The 23,301-nt window shown below is 38.2% G+C and overlaps 1 protein-coding gene across 3 annotated transcripts in view; it reads right to left on the bottom strand.

Annotated features, from left to right (window-relative positions):
- Positions 1–23,301, bottom strand: part of VANGL1 (VANGL planar cell polarity protein 1) — a 77,497-nt gene that overhangs the window by 18,938 nt on the left and 35,258 nt on the right. For 2 of the 3 annotated variants that reach the window (XM_074188513.1, XM_074188512.1), the window contains exons 5-7: positions 3,768–3,901; positions 2,686–2,724; positions 2,211–2,343 (exon numbers count right to left, since the gene is read on the bottom strand). In XM_074188513.1, the coding sequence (XP_074044614.1) occupies positions 2,211–2,343; positions 2,686–2,724; positions 3,768–3,901 (306 nt within the window). The remainder of the gene's footprint in view (positions 1–2,210; positions 2,344–2,685; positions 2,725–3,767; positions 3,902–23,301) is intronic. The other variant, XM_074188514.1, reaches the window with a different exon arrangement.

The following is a 23,301-nucleotide window of genomic DNA, read 5'->3' as shown; positions in this document are numbered from 1 at the left end:
TTATAAGTTCATTTTGATTTCTAATGTACTGCATATTTATCCATGGGCCAAAGTTTTTCCAAAGTCATCATTGTGTATTTTATCTTCTTGATAAACAAATTTACTATAAATTTTGTTTAAAATATATTTTGAATACAAATTTACTGTCAGCTTGTCTGTAGGGAAAAAATTTCCAAAAGTCATCAGCATATAGTTTATTTATTACACAAGAAATTTACTATAAATTTTATTTTAATTTATTTTTATTTTGATTACAAATTTATTGTATATTTGCCCATGGGCTAAAAACTTCTCTAAGTAATCAGTGTACAGTTTATTTATTTGATAAATTAACTGTAAATTTTGTTTGAGATTCAATTTGTTTACAGATTTACTATATGTCATAGCTAAAATTTCCCCAGAGTTGAAGGGTTTATGTTTTGTTTACTTGATAAACAAAATTATGCTACATTCTGTTGCTGTTTGTCCTTTGTTCTTTTCTTTTCTTTTTTTTTTTTTAAAGATTTTTGCAAGGCAATAGGGTTAAATGGCTTGCCCAAGGCCACACAGGTAATTATTAAGTGTCTGAGGCCAGATTTGAACCCAGGTACCTCTGACTCCAGGGCCAGTGCTCTGTGCTACCTAGCTGCCCCTGTCCTTTGTTCTTAAAGAAGTCTATGACATTAGGGAGATGATGCCATGACAAGCACATGAATAGGATTTGAGTGACAGAGTATTGTGCTAAGTCTCACCAGTCTCATTTCTTCCAAGAGATATCTGGGTCTAGTAACTAGATATGAATCAGGATGACTGGAGATGACCCTAGATGCAATGTAATCAAGGTTAAGTGACTTGCCCAGGGTCACAAAGCTAGTATCTAAGGACAAATTTGAACTCAGGTCCTCCTGATCACAGAGCCAGTGCTCTATCCACTGTGCTACCTAGTTTTCCCTATGGTAACTTTTAATTACTTGATAAATATAAAACCTCTTTCAAGGAAGATTCCTCTGTGTGCAGGTTATAGGATAAATGTTCTAAGCTGCATTACTGCCAACATCAAAAATTCCTAAGATTTTTGAAATGTGATGTGTACTGAAAGTAGGCATATAACACCACTCAGAAATGGTAGAATAATGGAAGTAAAGGCATCAAAAGAAGAAATTCAGAGTTGTGTCCTCCCTTGTTCTAATCCATCTAAAGAATGGGAGCAGAGACAAAATCTTAGGGACCTCTAAAAGTAATCCGGTCAAATCCCTCCTTCTTGTCCCTGGACAAGAATTCTTTCTACCCATAAATCCTATGAGTGACCACCCAACCATCTAATAAGGGCAAACCTATTACTTCCAAGGAGCCCATTCTACTCATGTATAGCTAATTGTTTGGAAGTATTTCCTTTACAGCACCTACACTAAACTTCAATCTCCTACTTGAAACTTTCTCCCACTTCTTTGAATTCTTTCCAAAAGGGGCAAGTAGAACAAATCTAATCCCATTTTTAACATAATAATCCTTCAAAAGCTTGAAAAAAAGCCATTGTTCCAAGCCTTCTTTCCCAAGTCTTCCCCTTTTCAAGCTAAATCTCCCCAGTTCCCTTCAATCACTCCACATTTGACATGAACTGGAGGCACTTTCACTATTCCAATAACTCCCCCCCTTGGAATTCTCTGCAATTTATCAGTCTTTCCTAAAACATGGCCGGCATGTAAGGGATGTGCCTCTGCAATTAAGGATGATGTCATAGTCCTTGGAACCCTTGTGAAGAAGGACGTCAATAAGATCCAGTGGAAAGACTGATAGATCTAGAATGAGAGAAAGGACTTGGATTCAAATCTAGACTGGGATGCGTCCTCCTTCTACGTCCTCAGGGAAACCATGTAATCTCACTGAGTCTCAATTACATATCTATGAAATGGGAAGACTTAATGAGACAATTTCTGTGGTCTAATCTATGATCCTAAGAACAGATTCTTCAAAACTCAGAAGACACTTTATTCATAAAATGTCATTTTATGAAGCCTTGAGAACCATTTTATTTCAAGAAACAAAAGGTTAGTGTAAATAAGGGTAAAGATTGATAATTTGATAATAGTAATAGCCACAGCAACAAGTACTGTTTGCACAGGTGCCTTAAGGTTTTCAAAGCACCTGACATATTTTCACATAATAAATGTTTATTAAATTGAATTGAATTATCTCACTGAAGAAGAGGAAAGTGGAAGAGAGTCATATACCTGGCTCTTCGTTTCTTTACCCGTCGTTCATGCTCTGCTTCTTCATAATATAATTCATTATGGCTGGAGTCTCTGCGTCGAGCAGCTGCTGCTATCATAGCCCGAGACTGGCCAGTAGCATTGTTCCCTGGACCTTCAAGGAAAAAGTGGTAGAAAAGCAACAACTTTACTATAGTGGATCTCCTAAACACAGGGCAAAAGAGAAGCATCAAATTCTGTCAAGACCCTCCACCCTATGAGAAACTTCTTCATATAGTTGAACATAAATCCCAAAGGAATAATCCCAATTTAATGCCCCACAGAGTGGAGCATCCCCTAAATCCTTATCTAATATGCCCAGTTTAGGACAGGAAAGAAATTCTTAATAAAACCCCAATTGGATCAGTGAAAAGCGAAAAAGAATGGGATGAAGAATCCTAGACAATTAAAATGTTTGCAAAAAAAAAAAAAAGAGTGCGCTAAGGATGTTACTTACCATCCGTTATATATAGTTTCAGTTTGGCCATAAGGGCAGCTGGAACATCACATTTCAGCAACAAAACAATGAGAGAGCATGAGAGGGAGGGGGAGAACAAGGACAGACAGAGAAAAAAGAATGTCAAGAGACATGGAGACACCAACCACACGTAGGAAAATAAAAGTTATGCTGGAATGTGTCATGGCAGCCACAATATTTAGGAAATATACCAACACCTCAAAGACATGCAAAAATGGCACCTCAGGTCAAAAGATAGGTAGCCCATGTATGAGTTGAACATCTTCATTTTCATCTCTGAGTTAAAATATATCTAACTTTTTTTATGTATCAACTAACAGCAGATTAACCCAATCTCAAAGTTTCTATTGCATATTTAGACTCTAAAAAAGATGCCTTCAAAATTTACCCTCCAGTTTAATTTTTTTTATCAGATTAAGAAACCAAATAAGCATTTTTTTGAAAAATAAAAAGCAAAGAATGCATTCAAATCTAACACTGTCCTTATAGCCTTTGTCTTGCTGAGAGCATTAAACTCTTCTGGTACATGCAGAAAGAGAGGCCCTGTTCAAAATCTCTCTTCTAGACTTCTATGAATTCCTACAACTTGATCTCCCAGAAAGAACTGACAAATTCCTGGACTTCTCCAAATATGATGAGAAAGAAGTATGAACTAGATATCTGTTGTATTCACTGACTTGGACAGCTATTTGAACCTGAGTATTTCTCCAAACTTTCTAAAGTGTTCCCTTCTTAAGAAAGGTATCTATTATAAGATATTACCAAAAGAAGGTAAGAAACATGAATGTCATTCTTTATAAATTTTTAAAATGTGTCAAACTATTAGATTCTTTGTGCAATACATGTAAAATGTTAACCAAATTCTTTCAAAATAAATGTTTGCCTATTACTTAAAACTTATCTGAAATTAGAATGCTGTAGAAGACAGATACCAAGGGATGGTGGAACCAAACTGACTCTAAATTTTCAACTTAACAATTTCTTCCTTATCCCCACCCCATCTGTCCCCACCCCCCACCCCCCCAAACATACAACCTCAGAAACCACTTCTAGAAACATACCATCTACATTGTAGACTTTTAGGCCAGCCATGTGCTTAGCTGCTCGGGATTTGGAGGCTGTTAAGAGGGTTGGGTTATAGATGGTGAAATCTTTGTAGTAATTTTCCAGAACTACCAATGCTGCACGCTGTATGCTGAGAAGAGAGAATAAAGTTATTTCAAATGTTTTGCAAATGACCAGAAATTTTGGAGTTTACTTGGAAGACAGACTGGCCATAAGAGGAACAGCTGGATGTCGCAGTGAATAGAACACCAGCCCTGGAATCAAGAGGACCTGAGTTCAAACGTGACCTCAGACATTTAATAATTACCTAGCTATGTGATCTTGGGCAAGTTATTTAGCCCCATTGACTTACAAAAAACAAACAATAGACTTCCCGTATCAGAAAAAAAAAATCTCCTTCTTTCTAAGTTGTTTTCAATGATTTTTGTTTTGATTCCTTGTTTCTTTTCTTTCTCATCTGCCATAAGCACTGAAAAATCCTGAGATCTTACCCAGTAATTTCTCTCTTTTTTCTTCCTTTTTTGGAAACAGTCTTTCTAGGCCTTTTCACCTCATCTCTCTCTCTCTCTCTCTCTCACCTAGCTTTAATCACTAAATGAGTGATGACCCAGTCAAACTGACCTGGGAAACACTTAGCTTTAAAAAGCAAATGTATCCCATTGCATCCAGGGCCATCTCCAGTCATCCTGATTCATATCTGGTCACTGGACCCAGATGACTCCAGAGAAGAAAGTGAGGTTGATGATCTTGCACAGCACCCCCTCACTTAAATCCAACTCGTTTTTGCATGTCATGGCATCACCTCCCTGATGTCAGTCTTCTTTGAGAACAAAAGGGCAAACAACAACAATGATGATGACAGAATGCCTGGGACTTGGCTCATATGCCATAGCTTCGCTGGAAGGTTCCCTGCTCCTTGCCTTTAGCCATAGAAGGCAAAGCTGCAGCTCAGTATGGAATAATAACAATGATCTAGATAGTAACTTGAGCCCCAGGTACTTAATGGTATCCAGCCTCCAGAAGACTGGGTTTATAGACAATTGCCTTCAGAATATAGTCTAAAGGCTTTGAATTCCAAGCAGAAGGTGTGTGTGGGGGGTGTCAACTGCATCTCCCAACAGACCAACTCTCTCTTTCTCTCTACTTTGGCCTCTTCTCCCCCCACTCTACAATGGGAGGTGGGGGGGAGGGGGCAAAACTTGGATCCATAAACTGTTGGGAACAGGACAGAGCCCAAACTTTCTAACATGCTAGGCTGATTTTCCTCAGCTCTACACCTGAATTGACATCATCTTTTTTGAGGGTTCAGTTGACTACTTTTTAGTAATCTGAACATGCAGGGCTCTCAATAAATATTAAGAAGATGGAACTTAAGTGAGAATAGCCGGTATATAAAGGACAAATGAGGTAGCTAGATGGTTCATTGGGCAGACTGCTGATCTAGTGTCAGAACAATCTGAGTTCAAATCCAGTATCGGAACGTTACTTAGCTCTGTGTTCTTTAGCAAATCATTTAACCACTGTCTGCCTTAAGTTATTCATTTGCAGAACTGAGAAAATAAGAGCATCTACCTCCTAGGGTCCTTGTGAGCATCTTAAAATGCTTTAAAAATACTATTGTTGCTGTTGTTATGGCAGGATCTGGTTGACAGCATGGAATTTACAATTTCAAAGTGTCATTAAATGATTATAATCAAAAGTCCTTAATCAGAAGATTCCTATCTACTGGTAGATCTCAAAGTTGGAAGCTGCTAAAGGAGAACAGAGATAATAGTGCCCTCTTCTACCTTCATTCAATTTTATTTCATCAACATTTATTTAATATTCACAAGGTGCCATGGATACAAATTTGGGTAAGATAGTCCCTACCCTTAAAGAGGTAAAAGATAAGGGACTTGACTGTGAATATTTTTTTCAGTGCTTAGTTCTGTGATGAGATCTTTGAGCTTATTCAGTCTAGCTAGTTTTGTTGTTGTTCAGTTATTCAGTCTTGTCAAACTCTTCATGACCCCATTTGGGATTTTTCTTGGCAAAATTACTGGAATGGTTTGCCATTAACTTCTCCAACTCATTTTACATTTGATGAAGCTGAGGATTAAGTGACTTGCCCAGGTAAAACAGCTAGTTAAGTGTCTGAGGTCAGATTTGAACTCAGAAAGATGAATCTTCCTGCCCCCAGACTCAGCACTTAATCCATTATGGTGCCACCTAGTTAGTTTACCCAAGAAGTTAAGTAGCATAGCAGAGATCCCAAATCAGGTAGTCTAACTTCAAATGCAACACTATGACAGAAAAGCTTCACAGAAATGACATGGGACAATGGCTCTTTGCAAAATGATCAGGAATCCTTATCTTCATAGATGAGGACAAACACCCTGAAGCTGCATTTGATTCTGCCCTCTTGCTCTAAAACTGATGGAACTTTCCTTCTTACTAAAAATGTTTTTTTCCCCCTTTATAGGACTGAAAATTCTAAACAAAAGCAAATATTTGGAATGTTGTTCTTAGGTTCTACATGTTGGGTTGGCTTTGTCTTTCAATGCGAATGAACTCTGGATGAGAAAAATTGCAGAAGTTGGAGAAACAGGACATCTTTCATCCTGAGAAGTAAAGAAGATAGCACTGAAATGAATCCACATCTCCCAGACATCTTCCCTCCACACCTCCCAGACCTCTTCTACCCACACAACGAAAAAAATCACAATGTGTAGGACAGGAAAAGTAACCAGTTATTTCTGTTCCATAAGAAGATACAGTGAAGACTTAATCCTTTTTAATATGTACACCTACAAAAACTCCAATGTGTTTACACATACATAATATAAACACCCTCACCTACAAATTTCTCCATTATAGATCACTGTTGCAAGTATTCACAAAAACAGCTATATTTATATTACACTTTAAGGTTTTTGCATCCACATATATTCACATATAAGTTACCTCATTTGATTCACTCAAGGACCTTATGAGGTAGGTCTTTTTATTATCCCCTTCTTACAGACAAGAAAACTGAGGCTGAGATACAGAACTAGAAATTAACTGAGGCAGGATTCAAACTCATGATTTCCTGACGCCAAGTGTACTGGCATGGAGGACACCAGGATACAGGGAGTACAGATCCTACCAAGTCTTCATTTCAAACTAGATTAGAAAGTAATGTCTTGTCACATCCCCCAGAATAGTCAGATGTTCTGGGGAAAAGAAAGGCAAAGAAAAGGACTTGCCTGTCTGTGGGAGGATTTGTGAGAGTATTTATTTAGGAGAAAAAAAAAAAACCTGAACATGGAGGAAAAATTGTACACAAAGATCTCTTCCCTTACCCTACTCTCAAGGGAGATGTCAGGATGATTCACCTAATAAGAAAAGACAACTGGCCAGCCTCTCAGAGCTGCTACCAGAGGTAAGAGAATCTTCTGAGTTTTAAAGTCTCTCCAAGAAATTTCAAACTCTCATTCAGGTAGAAAATAATTTATATACCTTCTCTATCACTGGAATATGAAGTATTCCCCCAAGTGAATTCTATAGCACATTTTGTAAAGGAGACAAAATTTAAAATATATGTATATACTTAATCATTTTGGATGGATATAGTTCTAAATGTACTGAGTTCTAAAAGTTTTAATTTTTTCTTGATGAACTCAGTGTCATGAGTAATATCATAGTAATTGTATTGTATTATAAAACAGTGAATCACAGAACCAAGGATCTTGATCTCCTCCACTAAATGGTCTGAAGAGTCCTTCCTTTTGAGTATTTTATCTTGTTTTCATACTCTCCATCTTTTCTTGTGAAGTTGGACTATTACTTTTTTTTTTTAACGTTTTTGCAAGGCAAGGGGGTTAAGTGGTTTGCCCAAAGCCACACAACTGGGTAATTATTAAGTGTCGGAGGCCGGGTTTGAACCCAGGTACTCCTGAATCCAGGGCCAGTGCTCTATCCACTGCATCATCACCTAGCTGCTCCTGGACTGTTACTTATTGCTGGAGCTAGCATGTTTACCAATAGCTACCTTCCAAAACCAGTGCCTTTTAATATGTGACTTCTAATCCACTATTAGCAAATTGCTAAGATTTGTGACCAAAGGAAAAATATCATAGTATCTAAGAATTGTACAGGAGCTCCTAGGCCTATCCAACTCAGACCCATCTACAAATGCTAACACATGAAACTCTAATAAGAACAAGTTGACTATACATCTGGAGAAAACCATTCTACTTTAAGAGACAAATCTTATTGTCAGGAAATTTTCCTAATGTCCAATCTACTACTGCTTCTTTGTTATTTCCACCTACTGCTCTTAGTTCTGAGATTTTAAATAAATCACTCTTTTAGCTATCTTTTCCTCATTATTCTTCTCCATGCTAAATAATCTGAATTCCTTAGACTGCTTCTTATATGGTGAACCATAGTTGGCACAGTAGGCCGAGGGCGGAGCCTGAAGTCAGGAAGATTCATCTTCCTGAATTCAAATCTGACCTAAGATACGTTAAATGCATGATCCTGGGCAAGTCACTTAATCCTATTTGCTTCAGTTTTCTCATCTATAAAATGAACTGGAGAAGGAAATACCAAACTATTCCAGTATCTCTGCCAAGAAAATCCCAAATGAAGAGTTGGACATGCCTAAAATGACTGAACAACAACAGATCTCTAGTCTCATCATCCTGGTCACTTTCTAATGTATACACACTCCAATTTACCAATGTCCAAGGAAAGAACAAAATACTAAACTGTAGACACACCAAGGACTCAAAGAGGACTATCACCTTCTGTTTTGGATATGATGTCCCCTTTTTTGAGTCTAAAGTAAATGTTAATTTGGTGTGGTTAGCAATTTCTTACTTTAAAACACAATTACATCTCACCTTCAAATACTGCTTAAAGGAAGACCTTTGCATGGAAGCCTCCTCTTGCAAAGAACATGGAAGCAGGACTGAAGTGGATGGTATTCACTTTGCCATGATGTATGTACATCAAGGAGGTGATAAGGTTGGGAAGCAAAAGAATGCTAACATTTTCTGAAAAGTATTATTTGTATGATACTCTCATACTTCTTGCAAAAGAAAATAGGCATACTGAATTACTGGCGTCTCTAAAACTTGAATCTTTATCTTATTAGCCCATCTAATATACAATATTTTTAATGTACTATAATACATAGAATTGTAGAGATCTGTTTTGGTTGTTCAGCAACACTTGCATATACCTCTAGTTGTTCCAAGTATTTTAGGTAATTCATAGTAAGAATGTCATTCTGCATTATCTTTATAACAGAGGAAAAGAAGCAACCTGGTTCTTACGGAGATATTTTCAGCAGGAGATAATACTATCCCAGGCCATGAAGACATAACTGATTGCTTCAAAAGCCACTGGATATCTCCTTTTCAGGAATCTAAGGTTGCTCAGAATCCCCTCCTGTTCTGGAATCACAGATATACCCAGTAACTGATACAGTTAAAGGAAATAGTTGGTGCCCTTGACCTCTACTTCTTTCCCATTCCTCTACTGTTACCCCTTGGTTCCTATCTCTTTCAATCTAAATCTAAACTATTATTTAAACCTAGGTAGTATAGTAAATAAACTCCAGAGTCTAGAATCAGGAAGAAGTGAGTTCAAATCCAATCTCAAACATTTATTAGTTGCATGACTCTGGGCAAGTCACTTAACCTGTTTGCCTCAGATTCTTCATTTGTAAAATAAGTTGGGGAAGGAAATGGCAAGCCACTCCAGTAGCATTGCTTAAGAAAATCCTAAATGGGGTCAGAGAGACTAGGATGAGACTGAACAAAAACAATTTTTTTTATTATTAGAACCTATATTGTACAATTTTATATATTAATGAATGACAACAAAACAAATGGAATAACAAAAAATTCTAATAATTTTAGTTTAACTAAATAATAAAAGATTTTTATAATTAAACAATTGAATAAGATAACCCATTATATTATTATAGAAACTGAAGGAAACAGAGTCAAGACAGAGTTCTTATGGGCATCTACAATTTATATGTCTAATAGGTAGTTAACAGGTAGGAGAATAGCCATCAAAATGCAATTCAACACAAACTTAGAAAAGGGGGATCAATAATTTTTTTTCACATTACTACAACAGTCATTTAAAAATAAACATAATCTTTCCTCCCACAAAGAAAGGGAAACTTCAAGAAAACAATAAATCTTTGTGACTCCAATTGACATGATTAGTTGCCTCCCATTCTAAAAATACTTTTCCTTATCTCTGTCACCCCCCTCAAGTATCATCCTTAAGTCTCTTCCTCTATCTTTACCCCCCCCCCCCTTTTGCAACTCTATGTTTATTTCTGGCAATTTTATGTCTGTTTGTGAAGGAAATCTGGAGAACCTAAAAATTTCTGACCTGCTCTGCCATCTTCCCAGAATGCTACTACTGCTCAATGAAGAGCTATCTACACTCACTTGCTCATCAACCATTCATCCCCGTTAATCTAGTTTTCAATTCCATTGATCTACCAAAACTGACTTCTCCAAGTTCACTAGTGACATGTTTAATGGAAAATTCCATAGCATTTTCTCATTCATCTGGAGTATTCAATCACGCTATCCTGTCTGATATTCTCTTCTTTGGTTTCTATGAAACTACTCTCTCCTGATCCTCCTCTTACAGTCTAATGGCTTCCTCTTAGTTTCTTTCCCTCATCTTCCCATTCCATAAGTTGTAGGTGTTCCCTAAGGCTCTGTAGGCTATTCTTTTATCCTCCTCATCTGTCCCACCACCCTTGGCACTCTTATCTACTCCCAGAGCTTCAATTATAATTTCTGCAAAGATATTTTCTATATCCATAAGTAATATTCCTTCTATAAGACTGTAAGCACTTCCAACCCAGAAAGTCTTCCCCCCACCTGTATATCTTCCTTAGCATATAAACAATGTCTTGAAGATAGAAGATACTTAGAAAATGATGAATTGAATACATACAAACCAATATATAAATCAACACAAAAGGTAAACAAAACCATAGATCCAAAAAATTACAGATTATTTGAAAGGACAGCAAAGATTTTTCCTGTTTTCAAGAACCTTAAGATAGTATCCTGTACAGATATAGATCAGTGGTTTGGCAAAAAGCTGGTTAAATCTTGAGTATGACTTGTAAGAAAAGACCTGCAGGACAGGACAGGGAGCAAATGAAGGAATCAATCAATGAAAAAAGCAGTTATTAAGTACAAAAAAAAGAGCCAGAAATATAAGTAAGTAAAATAGTTCCTGACCTCAACAAACTTATATTATTCACATACATACACATACATACACACACACAAAATATTATATATTATATTAAAGAAAACAACATTAAATTGAGTCTGTATTAAAAACCATGTTGGGGTAAGAGGATGAGAACACACATGGCAACATGGTTCAGAAATGGCCAGTAAGTGGTGTGGGAGCCTAGTTCTGGACAAGATAAAGTAAAAGCTCAATTGTGAGAACCAAAGATTCCAGGAAAAGGATGAAGAGGAAGAGAAAGAGGGTAGAGTAAAGAGAGTATGATTTCAAAATGGTCAGAGAGTAAAGCAAACTTTGCCCTGATAGAAACCTTAGTTTAGGGGCCGCTAGGTGGCACAGTGAATAGAGCACCGGCCTTGGGAGTCAGGAGTACCTGGGTTCAAATCCGACCTCAGACACTTAATAATTACCTAGCCGTGTGGCCTTGGGCAAGCCACTTAACCCCATTGCCCTGAAAAATCTAAAAAACAAACAAACAAATAAATAAATAAAAACCTTAGTTTAAGAAGATGAAGATCTCAGGGTCATCCCAATTGTTCTGGTGACTTAGCACAGTATCCCCTCACTCAAATTCAACTCATTTACAAGCCAAAGAATTTCAGAGTTGGGAGATCAGAATTCCTCTAGCACTATGCCACCTGAAATATAAATTGATTCTACTTTCCTTAACAAAAGGCTCTCCAGCCTATTCCTGAAATGGGAAACTTCTTTGGTTCCTTCTTGAAGAAGTGTTTACCTTCTTAAAATTTATTTTATGGAACTAATAGGCTAGGAGTCAAGAGACTTTCCTCCTGGTACAACCATGTTGCTCAGTACTAACAATAGTTACCCCAAATCATAGATTAAAAGCCAGAAGAAATTTTAGAAACCATCAAGACCAACCTTCCCCATTTTACAAATGATCAATCTGAGGTCTAGCAGGGTCACAGGAATAGTAATTGGGTGGGATCAGACTTGTTCCTACACCAATACTTTTTCCACTGTACCATAATATGTCTAGATATGTATGGGACCCTGAACAAATTATTTCTCCTTGTGGGCTTTAGTTTCCTCTTTTATAAAATGAGAAAACACAATCTTTAATGTCTCTTCCAGCTGGATATTGTCCTTTGTTCTTGAAGAGGATCAAAATGATCTCACTATGTTGAGGTCAATGTACAATGTGTTCAACTATGGATAATCAGTCCAATATGAACTTAGAAGGCGCCACCATACCTCAGTCACCAACAGTCCAAATTTGGAGTGGAGATGTGTCTAAATTTGCATTTCTTCCCTTCTAGCTATAACATTCTAGAAGCCTAAGACATCTCCTAATAACTGAACACATGCCCCTGTATGAGACAATCTAATTCATTTCATATCATTCTATTTTTTTCTAAAATAATTATTCCTTCAACTGAATTGAAACCTAAAAATTTCTATCTTTTGGTTCTAAATTTGTCTCTGTGACCATGAAGAATATATCTAATCTATCTTCTCAATCTAATATTTCACAACTTGAAATAGTTAAAGACAACATCTATGCCCCTTCCCCAAAATTCTTCTTTTCTAGGAATAGTAGGTTAGCAAGGCAATGGGAAGTCAGTGAAGGGAGCACAGTGTTCTCTTACTAATGAATTCCTTGACACTCCATCTAGCCTTCTTTTAAGAGATATATGCTTGGGATAGGATAAGAGTTTTGACCTTGTAAATTAAGTTTTTGGGAGAATTCCAAATTGAGTTTGTTTAGCTTCTTTGTATACACTCCCCTCTCTGGGGACCAGCTGGTCACCATGTCTGTTTACCTGATAGCCACATGCTCCCAAGAAGAATCAACAAAGGTTATTTCTGCATGGATCTGTGTCTTTGTTAAAGAAAAGTTGGCCTCAGATGTGGAGGGGAGGGGTGGAGAGAAGAAAAAGCAGAGTTGGGTAAGGCCAGATGGACCATTGGTGGCAACATAAATATGACCACTAACCCAGTGCAAACTAAATATAACTCTCAAATACCACAAATGACTGCTATGAGAACTGAGTACAAATCCTGCTAACACCTCCTGTCTTTTAATTAAATGTTAGACTTAAAGCCATCACATTTGAGATGACAGTTTATTCAAGCCTGAGATAAAAAGACTAGTAATGAGAACTCTGGAACAGCTGGAGAGAACTCTTCTTTCCCATTGAGATCTAAGTCAGACTTTTTAAGTGAGTAAACTGGGACATCTTGGCTTCCTTGGGACTTTTTGGTAATGGATTCTGGAAGACAGGAGGTCACAAAGCCATGGGAATATAGAAAATTTGCAGGAAAATTATAACCTAAGAAGATGACAGGTAGTAAAGATCATTAAAATCTATCTCCTTTCCTATTCATCCAGGGTGTGGTTGCCAATAAGGTTTTCCTTTCCCTAGATGTCACCTGGGTGCCTTCAGGGATGGCTCCCCAAGCTCAATTAGGTGTGTGTATGTGGGAAGTATCAACCATGTATTTTCTGGAATCATCATGAGTCTAATCTCACTACAACAACATCTCCAACAAGAGATTATTCAGTTTTTGTTTAAAAACCTCCAGTTCAAAGAACCCACTACTTTCTCTGAAGCAGTCTTTTCTTCTAGCAGTTTCTTCCAATGGTCCATGTCCAGTGCTGACTAATGCATGGTTTTACTTATCATTTTATTTACAGTCTAAAATCATCTCTCTTGCCTCTTTTTAAAATATAACTCACATTTAACATGATGTCTGGCATACTCAAGTTTTTTTAAAAATCCTCATTAATCAATGACTCGAGCTTTGGAGTCTGATCACATTTCCACACAACAACTCAATGAGGCAAATGATGCAAAGAAGGTGGATGGCCATTTTAGGGAAGAGGTCACTGAGGTAGGGATTATCTTCACTGGATCAGGAGTATTGGAATTCAACCCTTAGAACTTTAGATTCCAAGTTTATGTTAGACCTTGAACTTTCTTTAGGAGGCAATTAGGAGATAAAAGAGAATAGTGAAAAGCTAAGTACACTTCTGCCTCAGTTGTTTTTTAGCTGTATGGCCGTGGGCACTTTTTCACAGGATTGATGAAATGATCATATGATATACATTTATGGAGGGCCAAAAAGTTATAAAAGTCTAGCTTTTAGGAACACATTCTTGAGGGACAGGGACCTGGTATCTTCCAGTTTTCCTTTTATGCCTACACACAGTTCTAAATAGTGCCATACATGTAATAAATCACCTGGCAGCCAATGCATTCTTTGAATTTCTAAGTTTAAAAGAACTTTCAATCCAGTCTGCCTTCTCCCACAAAATTCCCTTAATACAATATAGCTGATATAGTATTGGTACATCATGTATATATGCCATGATATAGTCATCTTGATGACCTTTGATGGGAAAGGGGGGGAGGTAGGGAAATCCCAACTCCACCTCATCCAGTCCATTCCAGATCTGGACAGCTCTGAGGGTTAGGAAGGTAATTTTCCTGACAAGTCTAAATTTGTCTTTTTGGACAAAATAATTAAATTTTTTTCCCTAGAGAAAAAAACTAAAATTCAAAGGGGAGGGTGGGGTGTGCTGAGACAAATAGAGACTCTTCCCTTTTAAACCTTTCCAGTAAAATCCATCCCCCAAACTGGTTTGGATAAGGGGCAATTTCCTTTCTCAATACAGAGAAAGAACTTGGGGCGGGGGATGGAGAGCAAGGTAAACCTCAGTCAATAAGACCCAGACATCATTAAAATGAGAACAATTTCCTCCCTGGGGTGGAGGTGAGAAGGACTGGTAACAAAGTGCCTGGCTAGTTTGGGGAACACCCCCAGGCACAGCCCAGAATTAACCTGAAGCTACACAAGGCCCAGATCTCTAAAGGGCCACACAGGAAGTGGGGGGGGGGCCCTGAAAGTCAGATTCCCTGTGGCTAAGGCCCATCCAGACTAGAGGTTGTGTGACCGGTCAGAGGGATACTACAGGGGCCAAATTCTTCTGTTCATCCAGTCCCAAGAGCCATAAATTGCCTTTGGCCGAGCTTTGAAGTTCCCTCCAAACCTCCAGATAAAAGGCCAAAAGATGAAGTAGAAGGAGATGGGGGTTGGAGGGAAGAGTCAGAGGCCTGAAGAATGAAAGTACCTAAAGAGGAACAACTGAAATCCCAGAAAAGCCTGTCATGAGAACCCTGGAAAGTCAGGAGCTCTCTCTGCAGACCCTTCCAAACCCCTTTTAATTGATGTAACAACTGATGGACTAAATTTTTTTCTTTTTCTCCCCATCATTGTAGGTTGTTTGGAAAGCTAAAAATCATGAATTCATCTATTTTAGTGGGAGCTAAAGGAAGGAAATCAGGAAACAAAAGCTCACAGATTCTAATCTTCGAAAGGGCTGAGCTGAGTAGGTCAAGACAGATAACAAGGGGAAATCATACCAAGCAAGATATCATTAACTTTGGCAAGACTATTATGACAACAATAATAAATTCACATTTATCTAACAAGACACAGCAAGTAACAGGGATTTATGAAGAGCTGACTCTTTGCCAGTCACTGGGCTAAGTGCAGGGATCTAGTGGGAGAAAGAAGAGGAAAAACACAATTCCCACCTTCAAGGAGCTCACATTCTGATGGGGAAAACAGTATGTAAACAAGGTAGATCAAAGACATGGGAGTGAATAGAGGGTAGGGAAGCTTTGAGAAGAAGGTATTAGCAGCTAGGGAGGGGGAAGAGATGGAAAAGGTACAGATCCTCATTCATACAATCCAATGATATACACACACATACACATACACACAGAGACGTAATTATATGCCTAGACATAGACACATATATGATATGCATACATATACTTACATATACATAAAATATGTATACACATATAAATACAGATGTAGATACAAATAGTATATAGTTATATGTATTTATGTTGCTACCCCTGATAGAATGTAAGATCTTTGAAGGCAGAATGCACCTCCTTTTTGTCTTTTCCCCCTCAGAGTCTAGCCCCTAGTTAGCACTTAACATCAAATCTACATACTACTTATGGGACTTTCCTTTATTTTGGCAAATCCCTTTATTTTCTGAGTCTCAGTTCTTTATCTGCAAAATGACAGTGTTCAGACTAAAATATCTCTAAAATCTCTTCCAACTTTAAATATGAAAGCCAATGAAATATACATCAAGGTCGTCATAAACCTTAAAAACCTCTATAAATGGAAGTATCTGTATTCTCTTTCTCACTTTATTCCTCAGTAATTCAGTTACCATACATTAATGAGGAGAGACAATTTTTAGTTCTGACTGACATTAATAGGATTGGACCAAATCCACAAAAACCACCCAATAGGTCAGGAATAATTTCTAAGCCCTGCTGAAGTTCTGTGGAGAAGAATCTGGTCCTGGATCCTCCATGGCTATCCACAGAGTAACTTTAAACCCACTACAACCAGAGCTTTTTTGCTTTAGAACTAGAAGGGCCCTTAAAAATAGGTAATCTTGTCCAACCTATTCATTTTACAAAGGAGGAAACTGAAAGCTACAGTTTTAGAATCTGAACCCTGATCCTTTTATTTCCAGTGCTGGCGCTGTTCCTCACCTGGTAAGGTTCAGACAATGAAATAAATCAATGGAAACAAAGTCTTTATCAAGGAAATTGTTACCACATTGGGTGGTGGCCCCAAAAGATACCCTCCTTCATTGTGTTGGGTCTAGGCTGCTGAGAGTGAGATGGGAGGTGGTTCTTGGGCATGGGGGATGGTTTCCAGTCAACATCCATGCTGGTTCCTTTGAGCCTCTGCAAACAACACAGCAGAAGCAGCCAGATGTTTGAGCAGCCCCTCGGGTACGACTGCACGATACAGCAGGCTGGTTCTGCATTCATGGGTCTGTTCTCTCTGACAATATTGACAAGGCTTTTTCTTTCTGAATGGCTAATCTGGTTATTGCCGCTATGTCTCTCCTGTTACTTCTCTTTTCCGTCCTGCTGTCAGGAAGATTCTGGCAGCCTTCTCCCATTTGGGATTATCAACCAAAGATCTTTCTCTCCCTGAGACAGGTATGAGCTTTCCCACCAAAGTTGACCTGGACTAATCATGCCACTGTGTCCAGGCTTCCAGGGACAGTCCAGCCTCTCATCGATGCAATTCAAATGCCAGGAAAGACATGGCTCTCTCTTGATGGCACTGGTCTTCTTCAAGAAGGAAGGACAGTGAGTAGAGAGAGCACTGGTCCTGGAGTCAGGAGGACTTGAGTTCAAATCTGGCCTCAGACAATAATTACCTTAGCTCTGTGACTTGGCTAAGTCACTTAACCCCATTGCCTTGCAAAAATCCCCCAAAAAAGAAGAAAGAAGAAAAGGAAGAGGAAAAGGAAGAAGAAGAGGAGGAGGAGGAAGAAGAAGAGGCGGAAGAGGAAGAAGGACAAACAATAGCTATCCTCAGTAGACCAGTCTATAAGGTCTGTCATGCCTTTTTTTCTTTTCTAAAAAAATAACTCAGCTTCCCCAAAGTTCAAACTCACTGAACTAAATCACTGCAAAACAAAGCAAGTGCATCAAAGGCTGTTGGTTTTTGATGACAAAGATGATACTCTGTGTAAGGCTAGGATTTCACTCTCACCCCAATTTATGATCACAAAAGGTAAAGTTACCTTAAATGAAATCAATCAACAGAGCCAACTAACTTAATATTAAGGTATTTTCCTATAACTTTATGTATGGACAAGTCCTTAATTTGAAAAATCATGGGGTTTTTTTTGGGGGGGGGAGGAGAGAAGACCACTTGAAGAAAAGGCAAATGATGCCAATCAGGAGAAATACTATGATTGGTTGAAAAAAAAATAACATACTACCCCTAGACCTAGTATGTGTTAAACAGGATGCTACTTTCAGAATCAGAGAATCCAATGGTTAGAGGACCACCAGCCAAGTCCCTGAGAGGGAATCACTTGTGAGGAAGAAAAGAGTAGTTTTTTTCTTCTTCTCTCTTGAAAGACAACTGCTCAAGGGAGGACTATGTTTTAGGGATGTGACCTCCTCCTAGGAGAAGAGACTGAGATTCTTGAAACCCAGAAGAGCACTATTCCTAGGGGAAACTTTATGAGGACTCCATAAAGGGGGGAAAGTAGAAAAGTCAGTAGCCAGGAGCCTTTGGGCCATGTGTGAACCCAATAGATAGGCCTTGACATCATTGCTTTATAAGTTTGAGCCCACCTCCCCAGAACTTTATATGTAAGGGAAAAATATGCCCCCATTTAGGGGGATATCTTTTTGTACAAATTGTTCTTATTACAAATACCTTTAATAAAAGCTAAGTCTGGATGACAAATTGTTCAAGTAAAACAGACAGGTTAGGGCTCGTGAGAAAAAGTACTAGAAACCAACTCCTTAGGGTCACTCCTAGAACCTAGTAACACTAATCTGCTTAAGACCTGGTCTGACAATGAAAATAAGAGTATGAATTGGGGAAGGAGATCTGGAGAGAAGTAACATGTGCAAGCATGTATATTATATGTGTATATACTCATATACATATAACATGTATATACTCATACACAGAAGTTACTATATAGGCTAAGACTTTCAGAAGTATTCAGAAAACATTGAAGGGGCAGCATTCTTATTATGATAAGTCCCTTATATTACTGGTATAAGGGGGCCTATATTCATTTATATATGATCAACATGCAAAAAGTGAACTTGTTACTCACCAAGCATTCTTGATGATTTACCTAAGATGGTCCTAGCAGGATCAGTGACACCTTATAATCTCTACAGGTATCAGACATCCTGAACTCAAATCCATCCATACTGGATTGGATCTACAAAGAAGAAACCCATCTGGGGGCAGTGCTGTGTGGTATAGTTCTAAGGCACAAGAATAGGACCAATCATTTTTCCTTAAGAAAGACTCCTTTATAGTCCAACCTTCCCTATCAAAAAAAAAAAAAATCCCAGTACAATAAAGACTTCCAATGAAAAGGAACCCATTATGACCAAGGACAGCCCACTCCCCTTTTTTCCTGACAATTATGCCTAAATTAGCCTCTTTAGAAAAAAATAGATTAAAATTGTCTATAAAGAAATAATTCAGGGGCGGCTAGGTGGCATAGTGGATAAAGCAACGGCCTTGGAGTCAGGAGTACCTGGGTTCAAATCCGGTCTCACACACTTAATAATTACCTAGCTGTGTGGCCTTGGGCAAGCCACTTAACCCCACTTGCCTCGCAAAAACCTAAAAAAATAATAATAATAATTCAAGTAAAAGTCTAGAAAAATATAACTTGCTAGTGGAGGGGGGGTGAAGAGGGAAGAGAGATGCATAAGTAAAGGTTTCATGAAGGATATGTCATCTGAACACTAAAGAATGAAAAGAGGAGGAATAGGGACTGGTATGAAGAAAGACAAGGAGTTCAGAAAACATGACATTCAGGGGATGAGGTGTCTTGTTTAGCTGTTAAGAAATAAAACAGTGTTTTAAATAAGAGACAGAAAAACAAGTTTGAAAATTGGAAGTTGGGGTAGACTTCATGGGGTGATTGTTGAGTTTTCAACAGTAGGGTGCCATGATCAAAACTATGCATTAAAAATGGCAGAGGGAGGAGGAGGAAGAAGAATGCTTAACTAACAAGGGTTCAAACTAGGGTAGAGGGAGGGGAGAGGTCAGTGGAAATGGTGGTTAACTGAATTTGGTAATTAGAGAGAAAGGGTAATCAAATATAACATCATTTCACCTCGATGACTCAATCTCCTCATTTGTAAAACTAAGGGAATTAGACTGGATAATTTCAATATTTTTTTCTAGCTCTAATCCATAATCCTTTAAATTGAATGATTTTGCACATGGTAACTGGATACAAGTGATGCCACAAACTAAATTCAAAAAGAAAAGATGATATATCAACCTCAGATGCCCACAGAAGTACACAGATAACATCCAAATTGGACCTTTTGGATTCTGTAAACCATGGGACTCTAGTGATATAGAAAATATAATAAATGACTGGGATATCTAAGTCTGGAATTTGGCAGCAAATTCAGTGGGAGCTTATAGTCTGAGAGAAAATGTATAGAATTCAAGAGTTGGGAGGGAAGAAAGGGATAGAAGAATATTCACTGATAATGGGGTCTAAAATGGTCACAAAGATAGAGTCAAACTGGAATAAAGAGAGGCATCATCATGGAGAAACTGAGGCAAGGATATTAGAGGGATATTAATATGGCCATTATAGTAGTTGAGAATTGAATCAGATGGAGAAGAATAGTCAGAGAAAAGATAAATACCATATCTAAGCTGAGGCACAATGACAAATACGAACTTCTTATCCTTGGAGCCACTTAGCAGTCATTTGGACAGATGTTCATACCGGTTCTTGCTAAAATGATTACTTTTCCCCTCAATTAATGACTGGCCCTTGCATTCTAAGGTGAGCATAATACAAAGGGACTAGGTCAGAGAGATTGCCTTGCTTCCTCTTCATATCCATAAGCAGAAGTTAGGAAGGGAAGTCTCCATTCCTGGTCCCTGCCCAGGAGGCAGCTGTACAAACAGAAGAGATCACTGTCCAGAACCTTTCACTCTCATCAAAGCCCCTTTTAACAAACACCACAGAAGCTAACCACTAACGGCAGCTCCATTTCCTCCCTAATAATCCCTTAAATCCCAGATATATTTAGATTCTGATCTCTAACACATGCACTGACAATTTAGCTCCCACTGATCTTGGGGTCTGCCAGTACCTTATTCTTGGATTTATATTTGAGAGGGGTACAGATATCCACATTGGATTACCATTAACAAACAAAAGTAAACACACACACTCCCTGAAAATTTAAGGTTTCAAATTGTCCATTGTATTTTAAGTAACATGAATAAAAACTTGTACAATTACTGCTGGTCCTTCTACTTCCCCAGTCAAACACAAATGTCCACAGCTTAAAGAGCACTTATTTTAAAGAGGTGAAGAGTGTTAAAAGGAAACCTTTTCCTGGAGTCAACCCCTCCCCCCCCTCAAATTCTGCTGGCCCTGGATTGATTTTTGAGAAAATGTCTAAGACTGGAAGAACACACAGTCCAAGTCATTAACCCCCTCATCCTCCCTGACTGAGACAGAACCTAAAATCAGAGATCTCACTCCAGGAGGAATTACAGGAGGAAGGCACCTGGCAGCAAGATGTATTTGTTTCATCAAGCTTCCTTTACAGAGAAAGAGTGTTGTCTTGTACCCTAGTCCCAAGAGACTAGGGGAAGCAGAGCCTGTGGATGAAAAGGTGACTGTCTTTGAAATTATATAATTGCTATAGTTGTTCAGTTATATCTGACTTTGGCCCCATTTGAAATTTTCTTGGCAGAGATACTAGAGTGATTTACAATTTCCTTCTCCAACTCATTTTACGGATGAGGAAACTGAGGCAAACAAAGTTAAGTGACTTGTCCAGGGTCATACAGCTAGTAATATATGCCTAACTTAAACACTATCATCTTTCTCATGGCAGAATTGTAAATTCAGAGTGCAAAGATATTGATTAGATGCAATCATTCCAATTTAAGTAATAGGACTTTTAAGAAATTTAAGAATGGAAGACTGGAAATTGGAAGTAGCCTCTGAAATCTTTTAGTAAACTTCCTCACTTTACAGATGGGAAAACTGGGGGGGGGGGGGGTCAGAGAAGTCAAAGGTACTTGGAATCCTGAAAGCCCAGAGGTTATCTAGTACAAGTCACACCTACAACAGAAAATCCCTCTTCAGGATCCCTATAAAGGTTCGTCTAGTTTCCCCTTGAAGATCTTCAGGGATAGGGAATTCATTACCAACCAAATCAGACCACTCTATTTTGGGATAGCTCTAGTTGGTGAAAGGGTTTTCCTTTCCTTAAGCCCAAATCTTCCTCTTCAGGGCTACTATAGCTCATTTTTCTACCCTCCAGAAGGCAGCTGAACAGGTCTGACACCCCAATTTTTCAAGGTACTAATCCTGGTCCCTCCCCATTCCCTTTACCCCTTCCCCTCCAGCTCTTATCTCCAAGTTAACCATTGTCCAGGAAATAGCAGGTGCCACTCAGATGTCTTCCTGGGTTTCATGATCTCCAGAAATTTCTCATTCTTCAAGATAAAATCAACTGTGGAATTCACACCGCCAGCCCCTGGAGCCCTCCCCTCCCCTCCTTCTGTTTGACAAAGGCAGACATTGGAGAACTCTCAGGTCCTCCACCATTTAAGGAAGGAAGCACTGGGAATTCACCTCTTCATTCACAGTTATTTTCCACCAGAAATTCATTAGTATATAAGATGAAATCAACTCTAAAACCCTCACCTCCATTTTCCAACCTGGGGCGCCAAAAGATGTCATTACACTTTAGAGTTAGTTAGCCTCTCCTTCCTTCTCCCCTCAACCCCTAACTTTTTAACTTTTTTTTATGTGGCATCTCCTACTTTTTCTTTATGGAAACAATGAATTTCTTTTTTCTTTGGAAATATAGTATTTTCCCCCGAGTACATGTAGAGCTAGTTTTCAACATTCATTTTTGTAAAAATTCCTCCAATCATCCCTTCTCTCCCCATTCTCCAAGACAAGAAATCTGATATAGGTTTTACATGTACAGCCATGTTAAAGAGGGATCAGAACAAAAGGGTAAGAAAACCATGACAAAGGAAAAATTGTTTAAAAGATGAATTTAAAAAGTGAAAATAATGAAAATGGATCTGTATTCAGACTATAACTTTTTCTCTAGATATGGATGGCATTTTTCCATCCAAGCTTTTTAGAACTGTCTTTGCTCACTGTACTGTTAAGAAGAGCTAAATCTATTATAGTTAATCATCACACAATGTGTACTGTGTGTTCACTGGTCTCCTGGTTCTGTTCACTTCACTCAGCATCAGTTCATGTGAGTTCAGATTTTTCTGAAATCTACTTGCTCATCATTTTTTATAGAAAAATTATAACCCATTTCATTCATATACCACAAATTGCTCAGCCATTCCCCAACTGATGGATATCCCCTTGATTTCTGATTTTTGCCACTACAAGAGTGCTATAAATATATTTTTGTACATGTGTGTCTGTTCACTTTTTTTTATAATTTCTTTGAGATAAATGTCTCCTCCTTTAGACTGTAAGCTCCTTGAGGGCAAGGACCTTTTTATTTTTTTCTGTATCCCCAGAGCTTAGCATAGTGCTTAGCCCAGAGTAGGAACTTTATAAATGTTTATTCACAATAACTCAGAATAAACAACTTGTTCAAGGTTTTATCTCCAGCCAGGACTAGAACCCTGACCAGACCCTTTTCTATCATGGTACCTATGAAG

The sequence above is a fragment of the Macrotis lagotis genome, chromosome 5 (genome assembly GCF_037893015.1).
Source record: "Macrotis lagotis isolate mMagLag1 chromosome 5, bilby.v1.9.chrom.fasta, whole genome shotgun sequence".
Classification (NCBI taxonomy): domain Eukaryota; kingdom Metazoa; phylum Chordata; class Mammalia; order Peramelemorphia; family Peramelidae; genus Macrotis; species Macrotis lagotis.
Note: the sequence above shows the minus strand (reverse complement) of the source record. Positions and strands in the feature narration are given on the sequence as shown.